This window comes from Myxocyprinus asiaticus, chromosome 31, assembly GCF_019703515.2.
Source record: "Myxocyprinus asiaticus isolate MX2 ecotype Aquarium Trade chromosome 31, UBuf_Myxa_2, whole genome shotgun sequence".
Lineage (NCBI taxonomy): Eukaryota > Metazoa > Chordata > Actinopteri > Cypriniformes > Catostomidae > Myxocyprinus > Myxocyprinus asiaticus.
This window is the reverse complement of record NC_059374.1, coordinates 36562749-36579680: the sequence shown is the minus strand read 5'-3', so window position 1 is coordinate 36579680 and position 16932 is coordinate 36562749. Positions and strand designations below refer to the sequence as shown.

The 16932-nt window shown below is 36.6% G+C and overlaps 1 protein-coding gene across 2 annotated transcripts in view; it reads left to right on the top strand.

Moving 5' to 3' along the window:
* Positions 1-16932, top strand: part of LOC127422470 (suppressor of tumorigenicity 14 protein homolog) — a 52880-nt gene that overhangs the window by 34220 nt on the left and 1728 nt on the right. For both annotated transcript variants that reach the window (XM_051666000.1, XM_051666001.1), the window contains exons 14-18: positions 135-248; positions 3288-3407; positions 7854-8034; positions 11266-11537; positions 12579-12715. In XM_051666000.1, coding sequence (XP_051521960.1) covers positions 135-248; positions 3288-3407; positions 7854-8034; positions 11266-11537; positions 12579-12715 — 824 coding nt within the window. The remainder of the gene's footprint in view (positions 1-134; positions 249-3287; positions 3408-7853; positions 8035-11265; positions 11538-12578; positions 12716-16932) is intronic.

Here is a 16932-nt window from a genome sequence, read left to right as displayed (position 1 = left end):
AAATAATGGGGATGTTGCACTTGCTTGTTTTGATTATTGGGGGGTTACCTCCCCCATCCCCCCTGGTGCCTATGCCCCCTGATTGAAAGACAGATTTAAAACCTTTTTCTCTGACTTTTGTTTCATCTGAATAGACTGCGGCAAGGCTTATGGAAGGTGTGAAGATGGCGCTTGTATTCCACAGGACGTTATATGCGATGGAAGAAAAGACTGTGCTGATGGCAGCGATGAGGTCTCCTGCAAGGAATGTGAGTAGATTTAATCTTGCCTTCTAGACCTTATTCACAGCAGCGCCATCTTTGAATTTGGATGTGAATGACAACGAGGCTCTGACTGATAGATGTGTAATCTCTTCAGTTGGTTGTACAGTTGTTTAAAGTGTTTTTGGATTGTTTTGCAACAAAACATTGAAAAATATCTTTCCAAGAAATTTCAGTATACTAAAGAACTCCAGACAACATGAGTTATGGAAAATTAGATGTGATTTAGGAGCTTTTTTTTTAGGAGACGTGATCTCAACTTTGTGTCATATTAACCTTGTATTGATGATAATAATAAAAAATATACAAATCCAGCAAACTATTTAGCACTGCTGAGGGAGTGACGGTAAATATGGAAACTTTTCTCTCTTCTGTCTTCCGTTATCCATCTCTCTGTAGTTTTCCTCTTTTGGAAAGTGGTGGAAACATAATAGTGATTTTCTTTTCCCATTTAACACTATTAGCCAATGACCTCCTTTACCCTACTATAGTTTACTTCCAAAACCCAAAATGTAAAAATGATCTATAGGGTTATAGACGTTACACAGCTTAATTATTACATAACTAGTCTTGAGATTTATTAACCTGTAAAAGCTGAAAGAAGTTAGTCATCAAGAGTAAATGAACAGATGCTGAAAAGGTGAACACTTTAAACATGTGTGGAAGCCTCAAATCCAGTGGCGCAGGCAGAATTTTATTTTTGTCTGTGCCTTGGCAAAAGTGAGTGGGCACGACTTTCACTCAGGGTCTAAAGCCAAAAGCATTTGTAGCGTGTTTAATAACCAGGGTAGTTCAATCTTCCATTCTTTGTTTCATTTATTTATTTATTAGTAATATTTTATAGAATTTTGCTTAAACATCGCTGCTGGTCAAAAGGCAGATTTTCTAACACACTACTGCAAAAGAATGACTGTCTAGATGGTTAAAAACACACTCCCAGGCACGAAATGACTGAGACAGCCAAGAGAACTTGCTAATTAGCTAACACCGATTTCTTGCTTCAGGATTTAAGCTTTTGTAATTTTGTGTGTTATTATATTATCAATCAGTGAAACAACAATATTTTATTAAATAAAATAATTGCATCGTTACTGGGTGGGCCTATTCTTCATAGTGGGCGGGCCTTTGCCCATCAGGCCTGTCCATTGGCTACGTACCTGCTCAAATCCAACCTGCTTTTTTAAAGCATTAACCATATAAAGCCGTTTGTATCAAATATGATACACAGAGTTTGACGGCTCCTGTTTCACTCTGTTCAAGCTGACGAGCCAAACAACCTATGGTATGTAAGTTTCACATGTTTATGGCACCGGCTAGTGATTATTTGTGAAAAAAGTGCTTTCAATGTTTATATCGATCCGTTTAAAATAGCGGCATACTTGCGTGAAAAGTGACTCTTATGTTGGGATAAATGACAGCTTATTTTATGAAGTAAAAGTGACAGTAATGATTATATTGTTGAGTATTTGCTGAATATAAGCAACTTGTGCTTGGTTAAAATTTTTAAAATCTCTTTTGAAAACCATGTATCAAATATGATACAACAGGCTTTTTAGGTAAATCTCTCAATCACCATTACATTCAATTACATTCATGCCCACCACAAAAAAACAAACAAACAAAACAAAACAAAAATCACAGAGCTTTGAAAATTCTGTCATATATATTTTATAAGATATATTTAAAGTGTGAACTAATATTTCTGTGTATTTTCATATATGCAGCCTGCTCTGTCATTATAAATATCTCATTATTTTACAGTACAATTTATGATGTCATCTTACCATAAGTTCCTGAGACCCAGTGAAAAAAGTTTGACAATTTCCCTTTTTTAAATTTCAATATAGTGTTTGGTGTATGAAATGCATATGATAAAAATTGTTTATTGAAAAAATATTTTATTCAGATTGTATTTGATGTGCTGAATTAAACTGTGCTACATTTCAAGCCATATTTATAGACCAAGGAGAGGAAGTTGTCATGGCCAAACACTCAAATATTTGGTATCTCTGAAAAGCCCAGGGAGTCTTCTGATAATACCCCAAGATTTACCACTGTAGCATGTATGGGCTAAGAAAAACTTAAATAACAAATGTCCTACACAAAAAGGAATTGCTGGGCCTCAGGAGGATAATGACCTTTTTTAAAAAAAAAAAAAAAAAACGTGCAAAATTTATTTTTTTAACAATTTATTTTTTATTGTTTGTCTAATGGTACTAAAATTTCATATATATATATATATATAAAAAATCTGACAATTCTTTCATATGTCAGGCTTTACAGGATTAAGGAGCTGTTTTCAAATCTTCATCAGAGCCATTAATTAATGTGAAAATTAACCTGCTTTTAATATGCATAATAGACCGTTTTGAGCAATAGCTTAAAAGCTGATGTGTATTTTTTTTATTTTTATATTGTGTTAAAATACTTCTCCATCCCTGAAATATATATTTAGAGATAACTGTAAACACTTTGTAGGTTAATTTCCCATAAAAGCATTTACATTTGTTGCTTTGTGACACTATCAAGATTTTACTCTTGTTTGTTTGAGTATTCCAACTAGCTCAGTACAGCAACATAGTTCTACCCCAAACTCACGCCATTGGTTGAGCCTATCTGTTTAGTCCAACCAATGAAAGACGAGGAGTGTTTGGGAAACCAGTTAAAATACAGTTTTATTTTGGGGTTTTTTGCAATTCCATTTGGTTGTGCTAGAAATCACGTCATGTTTTAAAGCTTGCACTGAAATAGTGAAATTACATATTTTAGTCTTTTCTACTTTGTGCAGTCTTTCTTTACCACCACTTACTCCAGCTCAAAATTGTTCATTTGTATCTGTATCCTTCAGCAGAGAAAAGTGACTTTTCCCCACAAATCAATGGGCCTTATCGTTCGGCTGGCTCTTGCATTGTCGCAAGGCATAGCATAGCTCTTTGGTGATGAAAAGAAACTTGAGCTTGATGTTTTAATTCTCTCGTGTAACTTGATTTTAATTCTTTGAACTTTGTTCCTCCTTTCTCTCCTTAGCGGTTGGTGTCTGCACAGATTACTCCTTCAAGTGTAAAAACAAGGACTGTGTAAACAAAGTGAATGCAGAGTGTGATCGCGAAAATGACTGCTCTGATGGTTCGGATGAACAGGGTTGCGGTAAGTTACACGACAGTGCATTCCTAGTTTCCACTGTACTGTTTACACTTCATTAGAGATATCTACACAACTGTTATGAGCTGGACTGTTTTACATAATAATGCGAAAATACAGAGTGGGACGTGTTTCAAACAAGTCAAATTGAGAAGAACATATTAAAGGGTTTTGTTGGGCACAACATGAAGCAGTTTAATTGTATATGGTTGTCAAGTAACATTGCAACCAGTGTCAGATATTAAGTTTTGTATTATGGGGCAATATTTGCCCCCTGGACTTATCAGAGGCATTTTTTACCTTTTTATGAGGGCATATTTTTTCAGAGCAACTGTGTCTCATCTTAATATGTCAAACACATTAATTATATCAGTTCATTAAAACAAATTCTCAAGATTGAGAATGTATTACCTCTTACCCAAGCAATTAAATCAACATCAACTCATTTTTATGCCATAATATGTATAAACTAGGACTATAATATAATATTAAGAACTATATAAGATGTTACAAATAAAAAACAGAAGAATTAATTGAGAACATTTCTTTACCCCAACATTTTGTATTTCTGGAGCATTTTTGTAATTTTTGGTGAGATTTTTGCCCTGAGCCCCCCTAATTTCCCCTTTAAGTACAACCCCTGGCAACAATTATGGAATCACCACACTTGGAGGATGTTCACCCAGCTTTTTTACTTTGTAGCAAATAAAACAAAAAATCACAGATATGACACAAAACAATATTTGTTTTATAGCTGAACATTCTGGCTGCGTGAAACATCCCTCAAACAAATTAAATTACATTATTTTAATTAATGGCATATTTCTTTCCAGATCATGTAGAGGAAAGAATTATGGAATCACTGAATGTTGAGGAAACAATTATGGAATCATCAAAAAAATTAAAAAATAAAAATAAAAATCACAATTAGTACTTTGTTGCGTCTCTGGCTTTTATGACGACCTGAATTCTTTGAGGCATAGACTTCACTAATGAAAAAAATATTCTCCAAGCTGGTTCCAACTTTCTCAAATAGCAGTTGACAGATCAGCTTTGCAGGATGGAGCCTTGTCATGGACCAATTTTTTCAATTTCCACTATAAATTCAGTCGGATTGAGATCCGGACTGTTTGCTGGCCATGTCATTGAGTTGATATGTCTTTCCTGAAGAAAAGCTTTAACACTCTTTGCTCTGTGGCAAGATGCATTATCATCTTGAACAATGACTTCGTCACCAAACCTATTTTCTATTGATGGAATGAGAAAAGTGTCCAAAATTTCAATGTACACCTGTGCACTGACTGTTGAGGTAATGACTGCCATCTCCCCTGGTCCTTTACCTGACATGCAACCCCATATCATAAATGATGGGCTGTTTCCGCCCATTTGTTTTGTTGTGCATTTTCTATTTTCAAGGCATATTGCTTTGAGTTTTCATCCTGACACTTTGACGTCTTCCTTGGTCTACCTGTATATTTTACTTTTATAACCTTGCCATTTTGTTTATACTTGCACCAAATTTGAGTCACAGCTGACTGGGAACAACCAACTGCTTTCGGCACACTCCGTGTTGGATTTCCTTCTTGAAGGAGATTTATAATCCTTTGTTTCAATTGACAACTCCCTTGTTGGGTCCATGTTTCCTTTCGATTAGCCAAGTCCATCAGCTCGTTAAGGTCTGTAAGCACTGTCTTTTAACTGCAGACTAATTTGCATTTTTAGACTTTTTTTATTTTTTTAATTTGCCGGTATTTGTTTTAGAAATGCAAATTACAAGGTGATTCCATAATGTTTTCCTCAACATTGAGTGATTCCATAATTCCTCTACTTGATCTGGAAAAAAATATGCCATTAATTAAAATAATGTAACTTAATTTGTATGAGGGATGCTTCACGAAGTCAGAATGTTCAGCTAATAAAGAAAAATTGTTTTGTGTATCTGTGATTTGTTTATTTGCTACAAAGTGAAAAAAGCTGGGTGAACATCCTTTAAGTGTGGTGATTCCGTATTTTTTGCCAGGGGTTGTACCTTATTAAAAAATGTGAAACTGTTTTTGTATTGGATTAATTACCACTTAGTTATTTTCGTTCCACCAAAAAAAATGATAAATCTCTCATTTACTTACCCTCATGCCATCTCAAACTCGTATGGCTTTCTTCCTTCTCTGGAACACAAAGATATATTGAAGGATACAGTGCATCCGGAAAGTATTCACAGCGCTTCACTTTTTCCACATTTTGTTATGTTACAGCCTTATTCCAAAATTGATTAAATTCATTATTTTCCTCAAAATTCTACAAACAACACCCCATAATGACAACACGAAAGAAGTTTGTTTGAAATCTTTGCAAATTTATTACAAATAAAAAACGAAAAAAATCACATGTACATAAGTATTCACAGCCTTTGCCATGACACTCAAAATTGAACTCGGGTGCATCATGTTTCCACTGATCATCCTTGATGTTTCTACAACTTGATTGGAGCCCACCTGTGGTAAATTCAGTTGATTGGACATGATTTGGAAAGGCACACACCTGTCTATATAAGGTCCCACAGTTAACAGTGCATGTCAGAGCACAAACCAAGCCATGAAGTCCAAGGAATTGTCTGCAGACCTCCGAGACAGGATTGTATCGAGGCACAGATCTGGGGAAGGGTACAGAAAAATGTCTGCAGCATTGAAGGTCCCAATGAGCACAGTGGCCTCCATCATCCATAAATGGAAGAAGTTTGGAACCATCAGGACTCTTCCTAGAGCTGGCCGCCTGGCCAAACTGAGCGATCGGGGGAGAAGGGCCTTAGTCAGGGAGGTGACCATAGAGCCATCTCTGCAGCACTCCACCAATCAAGCCTGTATGGTAGAGTGGCCAGACGGAAGCCACTCCTCAGTAAAAGGCACATGACAGCCCGCCTGGAGTTTGCCAAAAGGCACCTGAAGGACTCTCAGACCATGAGAAACAAAGATTGAACTCTTTGGCCTGAATGGCAAGCGTCATGTCTGGAGGAAACCAGGCACCGCTCATCACCTGGCCAATAACATCCCTATAGCGAAGCATGGTGGTTGCAGCATCATGCTGTGGGGATGTTTTTCAGTGGCAGGAACTGGGAGACTAGTCAGGATCGAGGGAAAGATGAATGCAGCAATGTACAGAGACATCCTTGATGAAAACCTGCTCCAGAGAGCTCTGGACCTCAGACTGGGGCGAAGGTTCATCTTCCAACAGGACAACGACCCTAAGCACACAGCCAAGATAACAAAGGAGTGGCTCCGGGACAACTCTGTGAATGTCCTTGAGTGGCCCAACCAGAGCCAAACAAACTTCTTTCACGTTGTCATTATGGGGTATTGTTTGTAGAATTTTGAGGAAAATAATGAATTTAATCCATTTTGGAATAAGGCTGTAACATAACATAAAATGTGGAAAAAGTGAAGCGCTGTGAATACTTTCCGGATGCACTGTATGTGTTTTTGTTAATACAATGTAAGTCAATGGGGCACAAGAATTTTAAGCTCTAAAAAGGATATAAAGGCAGCATAAAGGTAATCCATAGGACTCAAGTGGTTTAATTCATGTCTTCTGAAGTGATCCGATCACTCTGAGTAAGAAACCAACCAAAGTCTTTATTCACTATAAATCTTGACATCCGCAGTTTCTGTGGTGCATTCATGAGAGAAGCTCATTCACACACTTCTTTGCACTTAAAGCATGTGCAGAGCACTGTATGAATTTGGAATACTTATGCTGCCTTGAGGCATAAGGATGAATAAATTATGAGAGAATTATAATTTTTGGGTAAACTAACCCTTTAAAATGTAAACCATTTTTTATTAAATTTCCTGCAATATAACTATTGTGAAATATACCCCTACTGTGATATACATTTACTCATACCGTGATATAAGATTTTGGTCATAATGGGGGAAAAAAAAATAAAATAGCCTTCTCAGTGTTTTCAGTAACTTTAACAACAATTAAATAATTTTAAATTAATAATTTAAAAAAATGTTGTTGCATCATCAGCAATGCGGCAATTAGTGTGAAAGATTCGGATTCAGAGCCTGAGGCCATTTAAAAAAAGGAAAAAAGAAACCTTTCTTGGCTTTTCTTTTATACTACTATTATAGGCCTCAGGGTTTCTCGCTTGTCTTTAGCTTCCTCATTGTGTTTTTATCAGCTAACTTTTTTTCCTTTCTCCTATATATCTGCCTTGTTATGATTCTGCTGAGCCCAGTTAAAGGCCAGCGGCCCTTTGAGTCAGAGCAGATGGTTCAAGGAACTCTGTATCTGCCAGTTGAAACTGTTCAAGCTATTTTGCAGCCGGGCCTCTGATCTTATTACTGATCTTTTGCAAGACCTAATAACCTCATCTTAGATGCCGATTCGATCCCTTCCTTAATCTTGAATGTTGCTCGTAGTTTCTAAACGATTCTTACAATTCTGTTTTAGACTGTGGAATCCGGCCCTACAAGCACAACCGTATTGTGGGTGGACAGAATGCAGATTTGGGTGAATGGCCATGGCAGGTCAGTCTGCACTTCAAGACAGATGGACATGTTTGCGGTGCCTCCATCATCTCCAACAAATGGCTGCTGTCTGCAGCCCACTGCTTCATACAGCCTGATACAGAGTGAGACCATTATTGCATTATATCTCTATGGCTAGGAACTCAAAGTCTTTTCTTTTTTTCATCTTTTGAGTGCTTACAGGGATAATACCCCAAAAATTGTCATTTACTCACACTTGTGTCATTCCAAACCCGTGGGACTTTCCATGTAACATGAAGAGAAATTTTGAAATGTTGATGCTGCTCTTTTTTTTTCCATACAATGAAAGTGAATGGGGACTGAAACAGTCAGTCCATAAAATTTTGCCCAATGACTCTTTTCGTGTTCCACAGAATAAAGAAAGTCATCAAAATTAGATTCGAACAAAATGAGTGAGAAAAAGAAGACAGAATTTTCAGTTTTGGGAAAACTATCGCTTTATTCCCATTCTGTACACACAGACTACTTCTATTTACAGGATTGACAACTGCACTCGGCGCCTCTGTCAAGGACAGTTTGCTAAAATGTGGCTAGTGTTAGCACATATTTGGGCGCTAATGTTAATGTCAGAAATAAGTAACACAAAACAGGTTAAAATGTTGGTATCCATGTTTCTCGTTTATAGCCGTGAGAACGTTTAAAGCCAAAACGCTGTTTTGGACATTTGCTTACTATGTGCACTTTTCCCTGGATCAGCTACCATTCACTTTGCTGCACATTCACTCTTGTGTTGGATTATACAACTAGTGAATGAGCTGGTATTTATTATCTTTGGCCAGCAGGTGGCGCACTAGACATGCAATAAAATCTCTGCCTTAATGAATTATTCCAAGTTGCTTTGACTGAAACTCGAGCAGAATTTTAAAACAATATGCTCTCTTGAACTGTTTTGAAATCATTATAAATGACTATTTTTACTTTTATAATGCAGGTACCTAGTGTTTTGAAAGATTAATTGGTGCATGTTATTCATTCCAAAGAAAAATATGTTTGTATATGTAATCTTCAATAAAAATAAATAAATAAGAAGAATAACTTAAAATACCACTTCTGTTAATCGGCCAAGTTCTGATATCAGCCAATCTTAAAATGGACAAATATTGGCAGATTATTCGTCTTAATAATGATTATTTTAGTGGCTTTGCAATGTAAGCATCATGAAGTGGGTAAATACAGTAAGCATCATGAAGTATGTACAGTAAGTACATGAATATGGTACTATATGAATGGTATAATATGCCAGGCCTCAATTTTAACACAATTGTAAACATTATGTGACTATGTATGTCCCTTCTCTGTCTCTATTCACTAAATGGACTTGGCCACTTTTGTTGAAGGTATAGTTTACCAAAAATGAAAAATTCCTTGTGAATTCCAAACCCAGATGAATTGCTTAATGTGGAACACAAAAGGAGATTTTTAATGAACATCATAGCCTTCCCTTTCAATACAATGGCAGTGGAAAGTGTCAAAAATATCTGTGGAAATCTTGATGTTCGTTGCATGTTTATGAGCGCTATGAAAGAAGCTTGTTCACGGTGGCTTACATATTAATTTGAAAACTTGCTATGTTTAAAAACAATGCAAGTTCTCATGTGAACATGCATGCCACTGTGAACGAGCTTCTCATGAATGCACAATAGACTTCAAGATTTCAACTGAAAACTCTTTTTAATTTAAGTACCCCTTTTTTCAAAAAGTACCTTCGGAAGGCTTGGAATATGATGCACGAGTTGCATGGAATACTTTTATGATTATGATTTGTTGCTTTCTTTTTTAAGCTTTAAAGTGAGGAACTATCCACTACCTCTGTAGTGAAAAGATGGGCTGTTCTTTGTCCGACATTAAAAATTCATATGTGTTTGGAACAACATCAGTTACTAGTGAATTACAAAGGAATTTTTGTTAACCCTTTAAGCTCGGATGGGCCCACCGGTGCGCCAAGATAAATATAATGGTCAAAATATTAATAACTACAGTCTTGACCGACATAAAATAGGTATGGTTTTAAAGTGGTTTAGAAGCTGTACTTTACAATGCAAGTAGGCATTATGATCAAAACTGAACAAGTGCTTTGAAATTTGCAGACAAATCAGATGTGTTCCATTTTGATAATTTATTAATAATTTTGCACTGCACGTATTTTTGCAATCAATAAAATTATTGAACTATAGCCATGTGTCATATGTTGTTGAAAGCTCTTAAAGAGTGGAATACAACCAGTCTATTTGGTAGTTGCTTAAATGCTGTGTTTTTTGCTTTTAACTTCACGAACAATAAACTGAACATAAAATGCCATATACCATTACTTAGAGGAGGCGATTATCTTTAAAATGAGCCCACACACAATGTAATCGAATCATTAGATGATCCACACAAGGCACAATGTGCACACAACAAAATGTGCTATCTGGCTAAAAAAACGTTACCTTTCGTGGATCAGATGACTTCATCGGAAATTATGTAGTATATTGTCCAGCGTCATGGAACGCTAAACCAGCCATATTAGGATTCAGATCGCTGCAACCAGATGTGAAAGTCATCCAAATATGGGCAGAGAGGATCGTTCTCTCTAATTACATATGGCCACCAGGAGATGGCACCAAGTACATGACACAGACTCAGTGATGGAACTGAATGATATCTCTTTACTCATGCCTGCATGCATTGGAGAGAGAGCATACCTTTAGTCATTGTTGTATTTGCATGTGTAAGTAGTTATATGCAATTATGTTTTATTTGTTTGGAGAGGCTTTTGGACATGGAGTTTCTGGACACTAGGATAAATTATTTTTGTAAAATAGTACTTGGTTACAGGTGACATGATTGGGAACAAAAGCAGTTTTTCAGAGCTACCTTATTTACACCCTGAGATAATGTCAAATAAGAATTTTTTTTTTTTTTTTTTTTCTTAGGCTGAGAGTTTCTGAATTGTTCATAAGGTGTATCATTAAAATTGAAACATTTTCTTTAAAATTATACCAAACACTTGAGCCTCGTTTGTTTGTTTGTTTGTTTTTGTTTTTTTTAAGCCTTTAATTTTGGGTATGCCACTGAAAAAGGAAATCTTTAAAAACACCCTCAGAGCTTAAAAGGTTAATGAATGAAATATTCCTTTATCCAAGTGGGCATGTGTTATCATCTGAAACGGTAATCTCAAAATGGCCTGATAATGGCCTTTTAATTGTTTTGACCGAAATAATATATCGGTCCATCACTACAGCATGGTGAAGAATGTATCTGTCCAACAACATTGCATTCAAAACAGACTCCAATTTACAAACCAGATGCTTACTCCGTCTCTTATCCAACAGCTACAAAATTAAATCTAACTGGATGACGTACAGCGGTCTGCGGGACCAGAAAATCCAGGACAACACTGTTCAGCAGCGTACTTTGAAGACCATCATTACTCATCCAAACTATGAACCAATGAGCTACGATTATGACATCTCCCTGCTGGAACTGAGCCAGCCGTTGAACTTCACCAACACCGTGCGTCCCATCTGCCTTCCAGCACCGTCCCACCTCTTTGCAGCGGGCACTTCTTGCTTTGTTACGGGCTGGGGCACGCTCCGAGAGGGAGGTGAGCCAGAATGTGTGCCTGAGGGCTGCCCTTTGCATTTGCAGTTCGTCTTTCCTTGAGCTACCTTTTTGAATTTTTGTCTCTGTTCTTATTTGGCTCACATGTTTGACAGTTATCATTCCTTTCTTTCAATGTCACTTAGTACTATGTTATAATAGATAAGCATAACCAGTCTAAGGGGCCGTTCAGACCGAAAAGGTTCTTGCATTAAGAAACATAAAATATAATAATATATAGTGAATATAACTTTTTCACTATATATTGTAATTGTATGCCTTCAGAAGACTTATATTACACATGTCACATTTTTTCTACAGAACACAAAGATTTTTTTTTTATCTCAACTCTGTAGGTCTATACAATGCAACTGAATGGTGACCAAAATTTGGAAGCTCCAAAAAACACAAAGGCCATATAAAAGTAATCCATAAAACTTCAATGGTTTAATCAATGTCTTCTGAAGCGATCTAATCGATTAAATGTAGCTCCTTTCGCTGTATATCTTACCATTGCAGTCTCTAGGCACAATCATTAGACTTCCTAGTGCTTGACGCATGCACAGAGCGCTAGATGGTGCTAGGAAGTGTAATCGAGCTTGAAATCATGATCGTCAAGGAGACTGCTGATGTCAAGATTTATTGTGAAAAAGGAGTTATAGTTTGGTCTGTTCTCATCAAAAACCGATTGGATAACTTCAGAAGACATGGACTAAACCACTGGAGTCTTATGGATTACTGACCTTTTATATGCTTTTTGGAGCTTCCAAATTTTGGTCATCATTCACTTGCATTGTATAGACCTACAGATTTGAGAGATTTTTCTAAAAAATCTTGTGTTCTCAGAAGAAAAAGTAATACACATCTGGGATTTCTTGAGGGTTATTAAATGAGAGAACTTTCATTTTTGGGTGAACACTTCCTTTAAGAAATATTTCAAGTGCAAAAATCCTTATGAAGTAAAGCTCTTTGAGTAGATACTCTTTGGTATTACAATACTGATTGGACTCGAGCTCTAATGTTTGTATATATGCATGTGTTACAGGGACTGTTGCACAAATCCTGCAGAAAGCAGAAGTAAAGGTCATTAATGATACAGTATGCAACATTGTGACCGAGGGTCAGGTGACTTCTAGAATGATGTGTAGCGGCTACCTAAGCGGAGGTGTGGATGCTTGTCAGGTAAAAAAACACAAAACATACACACTGACTGACACTGACTACATGAGAAGACAATTTAATCATTTTAATTGCCAAAAAAAAAAAAAAAAGTTTACACAAATACATTTAAAATATGTACATTTAGGTCTCAAATGTTGTGAGATTTGCTTTGAACAATAACAATAGAAATTGTCAATAGAAGTAACGTGCTGCTAAGGCATACATTTTAGACAAAAACTTCAAAGTTAACCAGAAAGTTATTTTAATTTCATATGCTAGCAAAATATGAAATCATTATGAAATTTGTTGATAATAAGATGAACATGCCAGGATAGGTTGTTTTAGACATGCATGTAACTTTAGGAGTGTCATCTGTGTCTGTTCTGGGCTACATTTAATCGATCATGTAAAAAAAACTCACAGAAAAATTTATAAATAAATACATTTGCTCAGAATTTGGCACTTTGGCATGCTGTAGGAATGTAGCCTTTGTGTATCTTGCACATACAAAACAAACTTTGTTATACAATGCTAACTGTCCAAAACACACACACAGTAATTATGAAATTATTTTCAGGCAAATTCTCTGGAATGATTGGCTCCCAAAATATCTGTTTACAAAGAGTAAAATGATTAAAAGATGTAAAAAGAATAAAAAATATGCCACACATTCTCCAAAAATGCATTGCTAAATATTGAACAAAACAATACCCGCCCCACCTCTCTCATTTAAAAATGAGCAATACATTATTATGTGTATTCCAGGTTAATTAATTCAAGTTGTTTAAAAGGCATTTAGATGCATTGTCAAACCCAGAGTCTTTCATCTTGTTCTGTTCATTGAGGAACACCTACAGTAAACGCATGACATGAGCATAATACTGTCAGAGTACTCAACTAATGTTGTTGTCTTCCTGTGGTGTGTGTATGGCCTTGTAGCAGAGAAGATTAATTATTCTACCTTGTTCCCTTATATTTAAATTAGCTGATTTCCATAATTTCTACTTATATCTTACTTGTTATTCATCTTGCTTTCCTCTTCTGAACGCTTCATGCGTCTCTTATTCCGGGTGTAATCTTCTTATTGTGCTTTTCTTCTGCACAGGTTCTGGTCTTGGTCTTATGACTCTTCTCTATCTTTCAGTTCTGCTATAGAAACGGATAGAATTTGCACTCCCTCCCTCTCTCTCTCTCGTTCTCTTTTTTGCCCCATCCTTGTCTTCCTCGCTAATATTCTTTCACTCTCTCTCTCCTCTCACCTCCCAATTCAAATATTGCCATGTCTGTTTACGCTGCAATATTGGCAAAGTAATTAATGGCTGAATTGTATTACACACAAAACAAATCATTCAGGAATAATAGCAATGGAATGAAATGACACAGGAAATAAGTATCTTAAATTAGAGGTACAAAATAATAAATTGGTGATTACAACAATAATTAAAATGTCAGCAATTGCTCCAAGCCCCTCCTTTTTGCTTTTCCCCTCTTTTTACACACCACACACACACACACGTTGGTGTGGCTATCCTTATGAGGACTCTCCATAGACATAATGATTTTTATACGAACTATAGATTCTATCCCCTAAACCTATCCCTCACAAAAACATTGCATTTTTACATTTTCAAAAACAGTTTAGTGTGATTTCTAAGTTATTTGAATTATGGGGACACTAGAAATTTCCTCACAAACCACATTTATAGCATAATACCCTTGTAATTATCAGTTTGTAACCTAAAACAAAAAGGCATTGTAAACTGCCCAAACCTGCCCCCACACACCCACACACATCTCTCTTTCCCCTCTCTTAATTTCAAGTATTTTATTGGCATGATGGTTTTATACACAATATTGCCAAAACATCAGCTCACAAAAACATGAACAAAAGGTGACTGGAAAGAAAAACCCAGCAAGGTGCCAGTAATGTTAATGGAATAATCATAACAATGTTCAATAAATATCACATAAATATCCAACTAGACATTAGTAAACCTTAAAGGGATAGTTCACCCAAAAATTAAAATTCAGTCATTGTTTACTCACCTTTGTGTTATGACCCCATATGACTTTGTTTCTTTTTCTTGACACAAAGGGAGGCATTTTTTTTTTAATGTTGTGCTCAGTGATGTCATACAATGGCATTTTATGGCAACTTCCTCTTCAAGCTTCATAAAGGATGCAAAAGTATAATTCAGAAGTCTAATAAATTATTGCATGTGACTCGTGCCTTGTTCTAAAGGAAAACAGTACGGTGCGATTTGGTAAGAAACAAACCGAAATTGAATGTATTTAGTGAAAATCTTAACCGACCATTGATCTCCAGTGCGTGTTCACGAATGCCTGAGAGCATCAGAATACATAGCCCCTGCTCGTCAGATTGGCCGTTCAAGCAAAAACTGGTTTTGATTATCTAAAAAAAAATAAAAATAAAAAAAAAGTCTGCCACAGCTGTAGTAACAACAGAACACAACACTGTTGTACACAAACCAGAGAACAGAATTTACAAAACATGTTTGAAGTCGAATAGAAGATGCATTATGACCAGCCTTATTTGTTTGAATCGGAGTACTTGGAAATAAAACTGCGAGAGATTGAAGAGGCTGAAGGCAGCCACAGTCACACCCAGTCCTAACGAGATGCAAATGACATGCGATAAAATGTATCTTTTATTTATGTTAATCAGAGTTTTTGTCATAACCAGCCATGACAGGCGACAGGACATTCTATCGATCATTTGGTTTCTGTTTGCGAACTGGCACTGGTCCAAAATATTTCTCAGATCAATATATTGAAGCTAGCATCTTACTAGTTGGTTAAAAACTACTTGTTTATGGCCAATGGTGTACCACCTACCTACTTTTTCTCTGAGGTCTTGCTCTCTTCACTGGGAGTTTTGTCTCTCACACCGGTTCAGAATGGAGAAGACGTGACAGTACCAGCTCTCTCCGCCTTTCTCTCCGGTGCTTCCAGTTCAATTTCGATAAAGCCCCTTTCACACCGCGGGTGGCATGTCACTAGACTTTACGATCTGTATTGCTGGTGGGTGCGCCTACTGCTGCCACCGCTCTAACGTTATTGTTGGACTGCACAACTGGCCATAGTAGCATTTGAAATGCTGAGTACAGATGATACTGCTGATAAAACTAAGATATCATTCTAATTTGACAAGGAATCAGTTCTTTTGTCTCAAAATGCACATTCTGCAGGGGAGAGTGTTTTATATAACCTGCAGCAGTGCTTAATGCATCATATCATTAAACAAGCTCGTGTTGCCGGAGGTCACTGTGCTCCCATTGAAAATTAATGGGATGATGTCGCTGTCTCGAGCATTGTCGCTGGCGGTGTGAACGGGGCTTAAGCAAAACCTCCAAAACTTTGCGTTCTCCTGTACTTTCTGTCTGACTAGCTTCTGAGTGTGTATGTTTCCTTTTTCCAAATCTCTGCTTGATTTCAGAGTACTCCGGTTCAAACAAACAAGGCTGGGCATAGAAATGCATTTCCTCTTTGACTTCAAACTCTGTAAACTCTGTTGTTACTATCGCAGTGGCGGGCCTTTTTTAGATAATCAAAATTAGTTTTCACTTGAACAGCTAATCTCGCGAGCAGGGGCTGTGTATTCTGTTACTCTCATGCACTCGCACTGGAGATCAGTGGTCGGTGAGCATTTTCCCTACAATAATTTATTATACTTATATGAAGCTTTCAGAGGTAGTCACCATAAACTTCCCCATTGTATGACATCACTAAGCACAACATTTTTCTCAATTTCTCCCTTTGTGTTAAGCCATGTGGGTATATAACCACACAGGGGTTAGTAAATCTTGACTTTTTGGTGAACTATACCTTTTAAGGAATAGTTAACCCCAACAAAGGTCAACAGAGAATGGCCAGACTGGTTCGAACTGACAAAGTCTATGTTAACTCAGATAACCGTTCTGTACAATTGTGGTGAGAAGAATAGTATCTCAATGCTATTTTGAGATGTGGGTTGGTGCTGTTTTGGTGGCATGAGGGGGATCTACACAATATTAGACAGGTAGGTTTAATGTTATGGCTGATCGGTGTGTATTGTCTACTTTGACAACTACTGATATGGTGATCAAAGCAATGGTTGCTTTCTGAAGGTGTGCAATTCAAATATGAGTTTTGCACCAACAGTAACACCTGCATTTGATATTTTTTAGATAATTTTGGAAAATATGGAATGAAGTTTAAGTTTCTCTTTGCTTTTCTAG